Genomic DNA, 15,657 nt, shown 5'->3' with positions numbered 1-15,657 from the left:
GTAGCGAAGCTGGGAGACTAAGCCAGAACTGCTCTTTGCAGTGGGAAACCTGTGTCTGTGAACTGTACTGTATTTCAGAGCTCAGGCTTGTAGCTGAGGGGGATAATGCTGAGGCATCTCTGTGTTACCAGCCGTATGATGCGCACATGCTCAGTGATTACTGACCTAAATTTCTGTTTCTCAGAATAGCTTTATTACATGACCTTCAAAGGAGGCTAGGAGGGGATTTATTTACCATCTACGACCTTAGTCTTTTTTAGATAGAACTCTACCTCCTTGCCCTTTAGTACATAACTACTTGCCATATTGGCTAGGTTTTGAAGTGAAACATGCTGAAAAGTTGCTTTACCTCCTTCTTAATTTGGCATTTAGGAGTTCCTGAAGAGTAATCAGTGATTGCTCTAAAGCAAAACAGCTGAGGATGCCGCTTAGCAACAGAGCACTTGAGTAGCATGGACAAGACAAGGCCCTGGGTTTGGGCCAGGCATGGTGTCACACACCTTTAATCCCAGCACTCAGAGAGGCAGACACAGGGAGATTTCTCTGAGTTCAAGTCCAGCCCGGGGTACATAGTGAAATCTCAAGCAAGTAAGGAAGCAAAAGAGACCTTGGGTTTGAGTTCCAGCACAAAACACAAACAAACTCCCCATATGTTCAGTAGTTCATATATTTGTATTCTTCTTCTTTTTTTTAATGTGCACTGGTGTCTTTCCCTGCATGCATGTCTGTATGATGGTGTCGGATTCCCTGGAACTGGAGTTACAGACAGTTGTAAGCTGCCTTGTGGATTCTGGGAATTGAACTGTGGATGCTGGGAATTGAACTCGGGACCTTTGGAAGAGCAGCCAGTGCTCTTACCTGCTGAGCCATCTCTCCAGCCTGTAATATCTCTGTTCTTGAGGAAGATACCATCTGTGTCCTTGAGACTACCTGATTGACCTTTCTCATTTGTAAGATGTTGTCAGAAAGGGGTAGAGCAAAGGGATTTGATTGTGTCTGCTATCAGGTGCCTGTTTCCAGAAGTCAGACATGGTGGAATAAGTGATAGAAAGTGGGGCCTCGGATGTCGCTCAGTGACCCTGCACTTGTGCAATCCCTGGCACTGCGAAAGAAACAAAAATCTGTAAACCAAGAGGTGCTTTCCCGTGAAGGTGCGGTGATTGGAAGTCACGGTGGGTGTGTGTGCACCTAGGTGGTGTATGTCTGCCTCTAGTTCTATTCTTTAATTTCAGCTTTGACTTGTGACTTAATATTTCTCCCTGCCTATGTCATTCTTTTTCAGGGAGTGAATACATCTAACATAAACTTATGCTTCACTCACTTAATACATATTTGTGGCTATAATGTGGTAGGTGCTATTTTAGGCTTATGACTGACTGTATCAGTGAACAAAACCTTTTTTTTTTCCTGCTGGAACTTAACATTCTATAATAAGCATTAACATTGACTCAGCAGTTAGCATGCTGGGCACTACTTCAAGAGTTCTGCATTTAGAGTGTAGTTGTTCTGACAACAGTCCCATGAGGTAGGTACTGTTGCCTGCATTTTTTTAAGCTCATGGACTGAAGTACAGGAAGAATAAGTTCTAATAAATTTATTTCCTAATAAAGTTACATAGTTTTGTGAATGTCATTTTAATTCAGACAACTGGAGTCCCATGTCCAAGGTTATTGCCCAGTCCTTCAAAAAAATGTTAATAAAAAATGCATTTCATGCCTGGCACAGTGGCACATGCTTTTAATCCCAGCACTTGGGAGGCAGAGGCAGGCAGCTCACTGTGAGTTCAAGGCCAGCCTGGTCTACAAAACGAGTCCAGGCCATCCAGGACTGCGGTGGGAAACGCTGTAAAGCATGTCACAGCCATGTTTAGTGGTGCACCTCTGTAGGACTAAGAATTGAGGCGAGAGGACTGAAAGTTTGAGACCAACAGGGCTGCGTAGAGCGCTCCAGGCCAGTCTTTTTACCTTCTTACTAAATGAAGTGTGGGCTGGAGAGGTGGCTCAGAGGGGATGGCCGTGTTTGCTGCTCTCCCAGAGGACCTGAGTCCACCCCCAGCACTCTGTAGTGCAGTCTTCTGACCGCAGGCATTCAAGAACATGTGATGGACAGTCACACAGACATGTACATGTCAATAAAAATAAGATAAATCTTTAAAAGAAAAAAAGTGAGCAAGGGCACGTGTGTGCGTGAGCTGCAAAGAAGGCTCAGAGGTTCAGAACACTTTCAGCTCTCGCAGAGAACAAGTCTGGTCTCTGTCACCCATGTCACCGCTCACAGCCCCTCACACTACTCCTGCTGAGGGGACCTGATGTTCTTCTCTGGTCTCTGCAGCTCAGACACACACACTTGCTCTAAATAAAAAAAACTTAAAAAATGAAATCTGAGGGCTAGAGAGATGGCCCAGCAGTGAAACACTGGTGCTCCTGCAGCGGACCCAGGTTCAGCTCCCAGCACCTACCTGGTGGCTCACAGCCTGTAGCTCCAGTTCTAGAGGCTCTGGTGCTTCTTCTGACTTCTGGAGACATGAGGCACACATGTGGGTATCCACACAAGCAGACAACACACACAAAACAAACATAAAAATGAAATATTCAAAAAGTAAAGTTTCTCTGTGTAGCCTTGGCTGTCCTGGACTTGCTTTGTAGACCAGGCTGGCCTCAAACTCACAGTGATCCACCTGCCTCTGCCTCCCTGAGAGCTGGGATTAAAGGCATGTGCCAGCACATCCAGCCTTAAAAATACTGTTTTGATGGAGTAGGGAGGTGTGATGGGTATTTGTCAACTATTACAATCTAAAAACCATCTGGGAAGAATTTCAGTGAGAGACTGTCTCTCTCAGGTTGGCTTGTCTTTGGGGGGCTGTCTTGTTGCTTAAGTGAAGACCTGGCCTGAGAGTGGGTGGCGCCATCCCCTGGCTCTGGGTCCCAGGCGCTGTAAGAGCAGAGAAGAGTAGCCGAGCCAGCATTGCTGCCTCATTTCTCTCTGCTCTTGTGGGTATGTGTGAGCAGTTGTGCTGAGCTCCTGACACCTTGACTTACCTTCTGTGATGTAATGAAATCTGGAATTGTGAGCTAAACCTTTTCCACCTATGTTGCTTTTTGTCAGTATATTTTATCACACCCACAAGAATGAAATTAGACTAGGAAACACATTTTTTAGTCCTAACGTGGATTCTGTCCTGAGAAATTACCACTGTGAGTGTGTTTATTGTTGTTTTGTTTTTCGAGATAAGAATTTCTCTATGTATCAGAGCCCTGGCTGTGCTGGACTCTCTTTATAAGCCAGGCTGGCCTCAAACTCACAGAGAGCCACCTACCTCTGCCTTCGGAATGCTGGGATTAAAGGCATTCCCATCGCTGCCAGGCAAACCTGCTGTTTTAGGTGTCTAAGATTCAGATTTTCACTACTTTGGGAAAGGACTAGTGGCATCTGAATGGTATCTGGGATGCAAACATATCCCACTTCATCCTGACAGCAGGATCCTAAGCACCAGTGCCACTTAGCCTCCAGAGGCGCACAGCTGAGGTCAGAATAACTAGGTGACTTGCCTAATGTTACTGCAGTTCAAATCCAGTTAGCTCTGTTCTCACTAGCCAACCCTAACACCTCTAAAGAAGTTGCTTCCTCGGTGGTAAGATGGAATGTGCAATACTTTCCCGTTTCCTTCTTTAGGGTCTTGTAACCAGTGAACTGAGGGGTCTGACTGCACTTTGCCCCTTTTAAGACCACGTTAAGTGTTCCTACAGGACACTTTTCTTTGCACTTTTTGAAAGCATAGACCTGGTTACTTAGGAATTCTGAAGCCAGCAGGTTGGCCGCCGAGGAATTAGAGCATTTGTATTATTTTTAATTACCAAAAGTTTCTAGCAAGTTGTCTTTTGATCCCTGATCCCCACCCACACAGCATGGCATATACACAAAGGAATACAAAATATACTTACACACATACATACATACGTACATAAGAAATACATGTGAAAGGGTTTTAAAATGAGGGTGATGAATAAAGGAAATAATGGCTACATATAATAAGATAGTACAGTTGGACGGAAAGTACCTAGTAGATGGATAACTGTATTTGTATCTTAATTGGGACAGTTTTAGAGTTTATCTCTGTTATTAAAGCCCTTATACTTTATTCTGATTTTTTTTTTTTTATTTCTTATACTAGAATAACTTAGGTAAGCTTTCTATTGTTGTTTAACCTAGAATGATGCCTCTTAACCTGTACTGGCAGGAAGATCAGGAGTTCAAACATCAGTCTACAATACATGAGACCATGCCTCAAGAAAACAAAAAACCCCACAAAAACAAAACTTAAAATAAATCAAAATGCACTTTTGTTTTTGATGATACATAGCAGAGGTACTAAATTCCTGTTTTGTTTCTTTGAAACAGAATCTCATGTAGTCTAGGCTGGCCTCAAACTTGCTCTGTAGTTCAGAATGACCTTGAATTCCTGATTTTTCTTTCTCTCTTGATGGGATTACAGGCATGAACCATCACATTTGCTCTAAATTTTGTTTGGCTTTTTTGAAGCAGAGGCTCACCATAGAACCCTTGATGAACTTCCTTGTTTCCCTTTCCAGGGACTGGGTTTGCAGGCAAGAGCCACCATGCTTGGCTCAAATGATTTTGTGTATAAAATTACTTAATCATATCAGATTTTAGTGAGGATTTTGTGGGAGATTAAATTGAAAAGTAAAGTAAGATTACATTTTTGTTGGTGTCTTAAGTTAGTGTTTCTGTTACTGCAACAAACCATCATGACCAAAAGCAAGTTAAGGAGGAAAGGATTTAGTTGACTTACATTTCCATATTGCTGTTCATCGCTGAAGGAAGTCAGGACAGGAACTCAAGCAGGTCAGGAACCTGAAGGCAGGAGCTGATGCAGAGGCATGGAGGGTGCTGCTTACTGGCTTGCTCCCCAATGGCTTGCTCAGCCTGCTTTCTTATAGAACCCTGGACCACCAGCCCAGGGATGGCACCACCACAACGGGCGGGGCCTCCCCAACTGATCACCATTTAAGAAAATGCCTTACAGCTGGATCTTATGGAGGCATTTTCGTCCATTCAGACAACTCTAGTTTGGGTTTCAAGTGGACATAAGACAGATCAGCACAGAAGGATCCAGATACAAAAGTCGCAGTTGCAGAACTGTCTCTGTGCTTGTACATGGCGGTGCTCACCGTTTGCCTCAGAGCTCCGGAGGCAGAAGCAGACGGGGCTCAGGTCAGTGTTCACTGTGCCTCAAGGCGATACATCTGTGTTGAATGAGGATGTGTGCATTCTCTGCTTTTCTGGAAACTAATTTGTTCTTTGTGTGTGTGTGTTCTGTATTCCTTTCTGCACTCCAAGGAGGAAGCGTCTCCGTATTCCTTACTGGACATCTGCTTGAGCTTCCTGACCACTAACCTGGAGAAGTTCTGCTCAGCCAGACAAGATGGAACACTGTGTCTGCAGGAGCCTGGAGTGTTCCCGCAGGAGGTGGCCGATCGGCTCCTTCAGACCATGGCATTGCACGGTAAGTGATGAAAGGTGGCAGAGAGAGTGTGTGCTGTTTGTTGGCATTGCATTTTAGAATGCTGCTGTGGCTCACTTACTTATTCTCTTAGAAAGAGTAGAAAAAGTCAGAAGAACCTGATTCTGGGAAAAGGATTCAGGTGGTTTTTCCTGAGATTTAATGATTTTTCCCCCTTTCCAGTTTAGGCAAAACTTTCTTTTTCTTTTTTTTATTTAAGAGTCAGTTCTTTAAAAGACATACACATATTTAAATTTATTTGTATTATGTGGATGAGTGTTTTACCTGTGTGTATGCATTGTGCATCCCTGGTGCCCACGGAGATCAAAAGAAGGTGTCAGGTCTCTTCAAACTGGAGTTAGCGATGCTGTGAAGCATTAAATGGATGCTGGGATCTGAGCCTGGCACTCTCCAAGAGCAGCAATGCTCTTAAGCACTAAGCATCTAATCAAGACCTACACAGTGATTCTTTCACGAGGAACTTCTCTAACTGCAGTACTTCTGTTTAGAAGGCAACAGGTTTATAAAGACCTTCAGACAGTCTCATGTAGCCCAGGCTAGCCTCAAACTCACTGTCAGTGGAGGTGACCTTGAACTTCTGATCATGTTGCAGCCACAAAATCCTAAATTGTGCAGGGCACAGTGGCACACCTCTTTAATCCCAGCACTTGGGAGGCAGAGGCAGGTGGATCTCTGAGTTTGCGGCTGGTATGATCTACAAAGAAAGCTCCGGGACAGCCAGGGCTACACAGAGAAACTCTGTCTTGAAAAAAATGATAGATAGATAGATAGATAGATAGATAGATAGATAGATGAAAATTCTAGGTTGCTGGTATTGCAGGCTATACAGAGAAACTCTGTCTCGAGAAAAACATAAATAAATTAATAAAGTTCTAAGTGGCTGGTATTGCAGGTATACTATCACACCTGGTTTACACTGGTTTGTGCAGTGCCGGGAATTGAACCCAGGACATTGTTTGTGTTAGGTAAGTCCTCCACCAACTAAGCTACATCTTGAAAATACATTGGGAAAGTATTATCTGTGAGATTATAGCTACATAATTGAGATTTTGGTTGTTTCTATTTAAGATGTAAACCGTAGAAAAGTACCCACATTTCTTTAGGCTTTAAAAATGCTGACAAGTAGGGAATATGATTTGCTTACAGCTAGGAGAGAGAATGAGTAACTAGGTGTGGTGGTTTCAATGAGAATGGCCCCTATAGGCTCAGTTGTTTAGTAAAACTGTTGGGGAATGATTAGGAGGTGGGGCCTTGGGAGGAGGTGTGTCCTGGGAGGTGGGCCTTGAGGGTTTAAAAACTTACACCGTTGCCATAGCAGTTAACTCTGGCTCTCTGCCTGCTGCTTGGGGATCAGATGTGAGTGCTCAGCTCCTGCTCCAGCGCCATGCCTGCCACCTACTGCCGTGTTCCTCCCGTGGTGCTCATGGACTAACCTGGCACCAAGCAAGCCCCTAGTTAAATATCTTGGTCATGGTGTTTCTTCACAACAGTAGAACAGTAACGAAGACATTAGGGATTATAGTAATTATCCCTACTTAAAAATGAATGTTGGAACTGAGAATCTGAACAGTAACGTGCCGAAGGTCAGAACGCTGTGAGGTCGTCGGTTCCCCGTTATTGGAATGTCTGTGTCTGTAAACATGCCTTCCCCGCTGTGCCATACAGCCTTCTTACACCTACCTGTGAGGGGTCCCTGCTTCTAGAGGCCAGACAGGATTTGTGGTTTACTGTGACATATATGAAAAATACTGTTGGGGTGCTGGAAAGATGACTCAATACTAAAGTGCTTGCAATGCCAGTGTAAGGACTTAGGGTCCTCAATGTCATGTGAGCAGCTAGCTGTGTCAAGGGATGAGGACAAGAAGAGATCACTGCTTCCATCCTGGGGAAAAAAAAAAAAAGGAACTGCAAGCTCCAGGCTCAGAGACCCTGTCTCAAAGGAAAAAGACCAGAACCGGGGAGGAGGACACGTGAAACCTCCTCTGGCCTCCCACACCCACCCATACTAGATGTACAAAAAGGAAAAAAGAAAGAAGGAAATTGTTAGGAGTGAATGCAGATTATGCGTCCCAAAGAAGTGTAGGGAAATGAAACTGTAATCGAGGTATTTGGCTATAGTTTAGAAAAGCAAACCTCTGTATTCCTTTATTTTCACTGAATTGCTTTAGTCACACCCTGACACAGGAGCTAGGATAACTGACAATAAGGAGGACACATGTTGAAAGGGGTCACTCACAGAGCTACACAACCTAAGGAATGATGTAACACCAACATCTCTCAGTGATCATGCGCAGCACGTTCAATCTAAAACTTTGCCTTAAGCAGCCAGGTGTGATGAGCCCAAGCAATAGCTCAGTGGGTAGAGTGCCCGTAGGCTGATGACCTAGTTCAGCTCCACAGAGCCATGTGGTGGAAGGAAAAACCTGACTTCCACAAGTTGTCCTCTGACTTCATGTGCAGTCAGACATGCATACACACTCCACAAAGTAAAGAAAAGCTAGGAGTATTAGCACATGCCCGGAATACCAACATTTGGGCAAGAGACTGGGGCAAGAGAATCAGCAGCTCACAGCCATCCTTAGCTACAGAGTGAATTTGACTAGACTAGACTACGTGAAAACCTATCTCCTCCAAAAAAGTTTCAGTTAGGTATTCTATTAGTTTCTTTTCTGTTGCTGTTTGTTGTTTTTTGTTTTTTTGAGACAGGGTTTCTCTGTATAGCCCTGGCTGTCCTGGAACACACCCTGTAGACCAGGCTGGCCTCCAATTCAGAGATCTGCCTGCCTTTGCCTTCTGAGTGCTGGAATCAGAGATGTGCACCAGCTTTTCTGGTATTGTTGTCAGATGCATGTCTGGTGCCTGCAGAAGCCAGGGATGATGTTGGTTTCCCTGGAACTGGACGTACAGTTGCTTGTGAGCCACTGTGTGGGTACTGGGTGTTCCACCTGGGTCCTCTGCAGGTTTGCTTAACCCGCCAAGGCATCTCCCTAGCCCCAGTATAGTTTTTTGTTTTGTTTTGGCCAGTTTGTGATACTTTGTTCACATAACTGGGGAAAGACATACACACAAAGGAAAGCAGTAAGATTCATTTAGAGCAAAATAAAAGTTCAGGTTTGGATACACTCCCAAGAGAGGCAGGAGGCTGCCTGAGAGAGTACTGGGGGCGTTGGTTACTGTTTGGAGTTTAGTGGAAGGAGGAGCTGTGCAGGTGATGTTGGTGGTGGTTCTCTGTTTTGATTGACAGGTTTGGGTTGTACAGCCTTTTCTCTGCTGCACAAGTCCTTTACCATGGTGCAGCTGTTTTAACCAGATGTGTGCCCAGCACTTGGGAGGCAGGGGCAGGTAGATCTCCTGAGTATGAGGCCAAGCCAAGTTATCCAGAGAGTTACACAGAGAAACCCTGTCTCTAAAAAATAATCTTCAGAGGACACAGTTTGCCTTGACGCTCATAGCCGACAACCTGTGCAGGCTGGATTGGCCCAGAAACTAGAGTGTCTCACAACATGTTTGAGTAGAAGCGGGGTGTTGCCAGGGGGCTGCTAGGAAGAGCAACTTGTTTTCAGTGCTAAAGCACGTGTGTGTGTGTGCATGCGTGTATGTATGTGTGTGTGTGTGTGTGGGGTTATTAGGTTGCCAGCAGGTTGCAAGGTACATTGTTAAGAAGGGTTGTGCTATTGCAACTCTAGGTGTCTAGAGTTGGTTGCTAAGCTACTTCCTGTTCGTGCTTCATTGCTTCATTACGTGTCTAACAACAGCTAAGCTTTGAACACGATGTGTGAGTGCCCCATCACTTAGCTATGCCTCTAGTTTAGACAAAATGCCTCAGTTCTGAGTTGATATTGGCTGTGCAGCTTGAGGTGACCAGCTGAGGTGACAATAAAAAGTCTTCCTTTAACTTCATAGTACTTATTTGTCTTAACCCCGACGCCACAGCCACATTAGAGCACATTTTATAGGTGTGGCTGTTATTTCTTTCTTCGTAGGTATTGTTGGGTGTGTAAATTTTTTAGGTGTGGCTCCAAAGTGTCGTATTCTTGCAGCACTATTCTCTAATCGGTCATTTCTAAGAGAAGTTTACTTTGCTCAATTTATTTGCATTTGTCCCTCACAGAGGATGTATAACTGTTTGATGGTTGTTTTTGTTTGTTTGCTTGTTTCTTCCTCTTTTTAAAGAAAAAACCTACTTAAATGTGTGTGTGTGTGTGTGTGTGTGTGTGTGTGTGTGTGTGTAAGGGAGAGACAGGGTTTAACTATATAGGGAACGCACAGTGATCTTCTGGCCTCCGTGTCTCCAGTGCTGGGATTATAGGCATGTACTACTTATGCTCAGATGCTAAATCATTTCAGTAAGGTTTCAAGCACTGGCTACAATGGTGAGGCCAGTCGGAGACAAGGTGAGACCATATCTTAAAAACAAACAGAAACACCAGAGGCTGCTAAGGTAGCTCCCTGGATAAATAGGATTGCTGCCAAACCTATGAGTTCTGTTCTTCTCCATGTGGAGAAGGAAAGAACTAAGTACACAGCTGTTCTCTGACCCCACACTCACTCCATACCATGAGCACATGTGCACACACGTGAAGAAAGAAGTACAATTTTAGCTGGGCGTGGTTGTGCACACCTGTAATCCCAGCACTCTGGGAAGCAGAGGCAGTTCCAATATCTGTGAGTTCGAGGCCACCCTGGTCTACAGAATGAGTCCAGGACAGCCAAGGCTGCACAGAGAAACCCTGTCTCTAAACAAAACAAAACAGAACAATACAGTTTTTCAAAATTTAAAGACTAAATAAAGCCAGGTGTTTGAGCCAGCCTGGTCTACAAAGCAAGTTTCAGGACCCACAGGACAACTCTGTTAACGAAATAAAGAAAAAAACTAAACCAAAATAAAAAGGTTTCAGATCTGGCTAGTGGTTTTTTTTTTTTTTTTTTTCGAGACGGGGTGTCACTGTAGTCTTGACTCTCTTAGAGCAGGCTATGTAGATAAGGCTGGTCTTGAACTCAGAGATCTTCCTGTCTCTGCCTCTTGAATGCTGGGATTAAAGGTGTGTACAATCACACCCAGCTCTGGCTAATGATTTAATAATGAATTCTAGCCATTATATCTATCAACTGTATTGTGTAAGTATGTTTGTATAATAATGTGTTGTGAACTTAAAATATAGTAGAAATATATTGTCATCCTTAAACCTCTTTCATATATCAACTCTGCAAGGTCTGTTGAAGCTCCTCTTCCATGGCCACTTTGGTTTCAAGAATAATGGAGACTCAGTCTTCATAAGCCCCATTTCTAGAACCTGAAACCTTTTCCTTTTTCACAGAAGAAGAGAGCATAGGCAGTCACAGTTGGCCGTCAGGTGTGTAAGCCTAGCCCTTTGGCTATAACTGTTCTGTCTAGTGCTGGGAAGTGTAGTTGCTTGTATATCTAACAGGGTGGGGACCCAGGTGCTGAATCTCCATAATATCTGTTCTGTTCTCGTTCTGCTGTTGCCAGCTCCATAATCTTGGAACGTCCCCTTTGGTCTCCCTCTAGGCAGTAGCATCTCATCTCACTGAACTGTATCAAGTGAAACGCGGCCGCATGGAAGTATGTTAGAAATGCAAAGTGTGGTGGAAATTTTACTCTTCTCTGGCTGCTTTTTTTTTTTAATTGAAATACTGCTTATTTTTCCCTAGGTCTGCTGAATGATGCAACTGTGGGAATTTTCAGAGGGAACCAGATGCGCCTGAAGAGAGCTTGCATCCGCAAAGCAAAGATTTCTGCTGTTGCTTTCCGGAAAGCCTTCTGCCACCACAAGCTAGTAGAACTTGATGCCACGGGTGTGAATGCTGACATCACTATCACAGACATCATTAGTGGCCTTGGCAGTAACAAGTGGATCCAGCAAAACCTTCAGTGCTTAGTGCTGAACTCCCTCACTCTGTCCCTCGAGGACCCCTATGAGCGGTGTTTCAGCCGGCTTGCTGGCCTTCGGGCGCTGAGCATCACTAACGTGCTCTTCTACAATGAAGACCTGGCTGAAGTCGCTTCGCTGCCGAGACTGGAGAGCCTGGACATCTCCAACACCTCAATCACAGATATCACTGCCCTGCTGGCCTGCAAGGACCGGCTCAAGTCTCTCACCATGCACCATTTGAAATGCTTAAAAATGACCACTACCCAGATCCTGGATGTGGTTCGGGAACTAAAATATCTGAATCATCTTGACATCTCAGATGATAAACAGTTTACATCAGACATAGCGCTTCGATTATTAGAGCAAAAGGACATCTTGCCCAATCTTGTGTCCCTGGACGTTTCAGGGAGAAAGCATGTGACAGATAAAGCTGTTGAAGCCTTCATTCAGCAGCGGCCCAGCATGCAGTTTGTAGGTTTGCTGGCCACAGATGCCGGTTACTCTGAATTCCTTACGGGCAAAGGACACTTGAAGGTTAGATCTCAAAAAATATATTTTGTTTGGTCCGTTTTTTTCGGTTCACAAGACTTCATTAGGATAAATGTCTAATCTATGAAACAAGGCATGGAAATCATTGTATAGTGGAAAGGCTTGCATTAGAGTAATAATCCCAACTGAAAGTCCAGTGGGGCCAAGCATGGTGAATGCTTTAATGTAAGTACTCAAAGAAGCAGAGGAAGATGAAGTTCCGTGTATTCCAGGCCAGCCTGGTGTACATAGCGAGCTTCAGGCCGCCCAGGGCTACGTAGTAAGCCCCTGTCTTCAAAAAAGTCCAGAGGCCTGGAGATGGAGTTCCTTTGGTAGAGTGCATACCTCTAATCCCAGAACTCTGGAGGCAGCGGCAGGCAGCTTCCGATTTGAGGCCAGCCTGTTTACATACAGAGTTCCAGGCCAGCCAGGGCTATGTAGTGAGACACTGTCACAAATAATTAGTAGTAATGATAATAACAATATTTTAAAATATTTGGGCTGGAGAGATTGATGGCTCAGCAGTTGAGAGTGCCAGCTGCATTTCTAAAGGACTTGCCTATGCCTGTGTTCAACACCCAGCACGCCCACATGACGGCTCACAACCATCTGTAGCTAGTCCCAGGGGATCTGATGCCTTCTAGCATTCATAGGCACTAGGCACACATGCAATGAACAGACATACCTGCAGACAAAGCCATACATATAAATAAGCAAATAATATATATCTTAAGAATGAGCCAGTTCTTGCTGTCTGTAGCACTGGAGAGTCTGAAGCCAGCCTCGGCTACATAGCAAGGTCCAGGCGAGTCAGGTCTGCACGGTGATGATGTCTCAGAGCAAACAAAGGATCATTAGAGCTTTTTATTAAATATGTAAAAGGTTGATGTTTCTTTGACTACTGATTTGACAGCTTAAAAATAAGACAGGTTGAAGGAAGAGAGCTGAAATTGCCTGTCTTTTTTGTTAGAATGATCCAATTTAGTGTAATTGCTAAGAAACAGTTTTCTCAGTACTGTGTTGTCATAAGTTTGGGTTTGCTTTTGGCTGTGTGTGCCTGCTCATAAGGCCACAGTAATTGATGCAAAAACCAGCCAGTATAATTTCCCAGCATTTATGTGGGGTGGGCATTTATTACGCTTTCATAAGCATGACTTATTTTGCCGTCTCCAGTGTCCTGCCTCAGATACCTGGGTCCTGGAATTACAGATGTCAGCCACCATACCTGACTTTAAAAAAATGGTTGGGGGCAAGAAAGATGGCTCAGCGGTTAGTTAAGAGTACTTTTTGCTCTTCTAGAGGACCCGGGTTCAGTTCCCAGCACCTACGTTGCCGCTCATAATTGTCTGTAAATCTGGTTCCTGGAGATCCAACATGCTTGCTCACACAGACATTGCAAGCAAAACACCAGTGCATTAAACAAAAACAGAAAAAAAAAGAAAAGTTTTCCTTTCTTTTGTCTTTGTTTGTTTGTTGTTTGTTGTTGTATCAAGAGAGGGTCACATCACTGTGCAGCCCTGGCTGGCCTGGAACTCACTATTCACAGTGATCCTTCTGCCTTTACCTCTAGAGTGCTCTGATTAGTGGTGTGTGCCTGCATAACCTGTCCCAAGAGATGTTCTCTTTACTGTACGTGATTTTGTGTGTGCAAGTGTTTTGCCTGGATGTGTATGTACCATTTGTGTTGTTGATGCCTGCAGAGGGCATCAGGTCCCTTGGGACTGGAGTTTCACACAGTTGCGAGCTGTCATGTGGGTGCTGGGAAGTGAAGTCAAGTCCTCTGGAAGAGCCGCTAGTGCTCCTAACTGCAGAGTCATCTCTCCAGCTCCAGAAATGGTTTCCTTAAGGGTCACAGCCCGCTGGTCTTAGAACCTGTCCTGTGCCTCAGACTCTGAATCTAAAGCTTCCCACTGCACCTACGACTTCTACTGAAGTAAGTTTCAGCTTGGCTTTTCCTCGGTTTTCACTTCCACCAGAGCTGGCTTTCTGACCTATGGTTTTGTCACCATTAGTTCCATCAGTCTGGCACTTCCCAAGTTTGGTTCTTACATATGCTGGCCGCCTCACTTCCAAGGCTCACCTTGTCACCCAAGCTCTGCACTCCTACGAATTCCTGGAAATGTGCTAAATCCAGTTTTAATTCTCAGACTTCATCGTGTTTGACCCAAAGTGGTATTGGACAAAGTTGATATTGCCTTCCTCCTTGTAATACTTTTTGCTTTTTAAACTTAGCTTCTATGATATCATACTTATTTTGGGTTTTTTTTTTCTTGTTTTGCTTCTTTTCTTTTTGTTTCTTGTTTTTTGTTTTCCTTGTTTCTTTGTGTAGCCCTGGCTTTACTGGGCTTTGTAGCCCAGGCTGGCCTCTGCCTCCTGAGTCTGGGATTAAAGGCAGGCACCACCAACCCCACCTGTTTCTCCATTTTCTTTTATTGTGTGATTTTCTTCTTCTTTTTTTTTTTTTAAAGACTTCTGCTGTTGAAATGTTCCAAGCCATAGCCATGCAAATTTGTGTTTTGTTTTGTTTTGTTTTTTTAAATTTTGTTTCCATAATTAGTCTTACCTCAAAGGCTGAGAAGCAATTATTCCCGTAGGCTCTTCTAAGCTGTCCACTGTGGGTGATGGAATCAAACCCCAATCCTCTGCAAGATCGATACAGACTCCTCACCGCTGAGGCAGCTTGTCAACCCTGGAGTTTCTTTGCAGCATCTGTTGTTTATAGGTTGTTCTTGTCTTCCTTTTCGTTATTGTATTTTAGATTTGGAAATTTTATATGTGGTGCTGGAAATCAAACCCAGGTATTCTACAAAAATAACAAGTATTCCTAACCACTAAGCTCTCTTTCTAGCTTCATTCCTCCCTCCTTTTTTGTTTCTTTTTTTTTTTTGAGACAGGGTTTCTCTGTGTAGCCTTGACTGTCCTGAACTGAACTCACAGTGATTCCCCTGCTTCTGCCTCCCTGAGTGCTGGGACTACCCTTCTCCCTTTTTTTTTTTTTTCTTTTGTGACAGGATCTTACTGGGTAGCCCTGGCTGCCTCAAACTCAGTTCCGATACCTATGATTCCCATTTGCTGGAATTAAACACATGAACATTGTGCCCAGCTCTCCCAATCCCCCACGCCCGCCCCTCTTTTGAGACAGGGTATAGGGTATCACTCACCTGGAACTTCTTGGCTGGCCTAGAACTCAGATCCTTCTGCCTCCTTGTTACTGGGATTAAAGTCATGCACCATACCCAAGCAACCCTCTCTTTCTTTCTTCTTTTTTTTTCAAGACAGGGTTTCTCTGTGTAGCCTTGGCTGTCTTTGATTTTTATTTTTCTTTTTTTAAAAGATTTATTTATTATGTACAGAGTGTTCTGCTTGCATGCAGAATACCGTATAAATAACATTTTTAAGAAAATTATTACATTTATTTAGATTTACATGTGAACGTCATAGTTCAACTTGCAGGAGTCAGTTCTTTTATGTGGGTCCCAGGAACTGAGTTCAGGTCTTCATGCTTGGTGGCAGGTGCTTTTACCCAGTGATGTGTTTCATAGGCCCTTCCTTCCTTTCCTTTTCCTTTAAACTCATCTACTGGTGAGGCATGGTGCTTCATGCCTTTATTCCCCGCTCTTGGAAGGTAGAGGCAGGTGGATCACTGTGTTCAGAGCCAACCTGGTCCACACAGAGTTGTAGGCCAAACGAGTA

At 44.1% G+C, this 15,657-nt stretch overlaps 1 protein-coding gene across 1 annotated transcript in view; it reads left to right on the top strand.

Moving 5' to 3' along the window:
* Zyg11b (zyg-11 family member B, cell cycle regulator) overlaps positions 1-15,657 on the top strand; it is a 52,867-nt gene that overhangs the window by 11,178 nt on the left and 26,032 nt on the right. Inside the window, exons 2-3 of the mRNA XM_021661079.2 lie at positions 5,359-5,524; positions 11,216-11,970. Coding sequence (XP_021516754.1) covers positions 5,359-5,524; positions 11,216-11,970 — 921 coding nt within the window. The remainder of the gene's footprint in view (positions 1-5,358; positions 5,525-11,215; positions 11,971-15,657) is intronic.

This window comes from Meriones unguiculatus, chromosome 12 (genome assembly GCF_030254825.1).
Source record: "Meriones unguiculatus strain TT.TT164.6M chromosome 12, Bangor_MerUng_6.1, whole genome shotgun sequence".
Classification (NCBI taxonomy): Eukaryota; Metazoa; Chordata; class Mammalia; order Rodentia; family Muridae; genus Meriones; species Meriones unguiculatus.
Note: the sequence above shows the minus strand (reverse complement) of the source record. Positions and strands in the feature narration are given on the sequence as shown.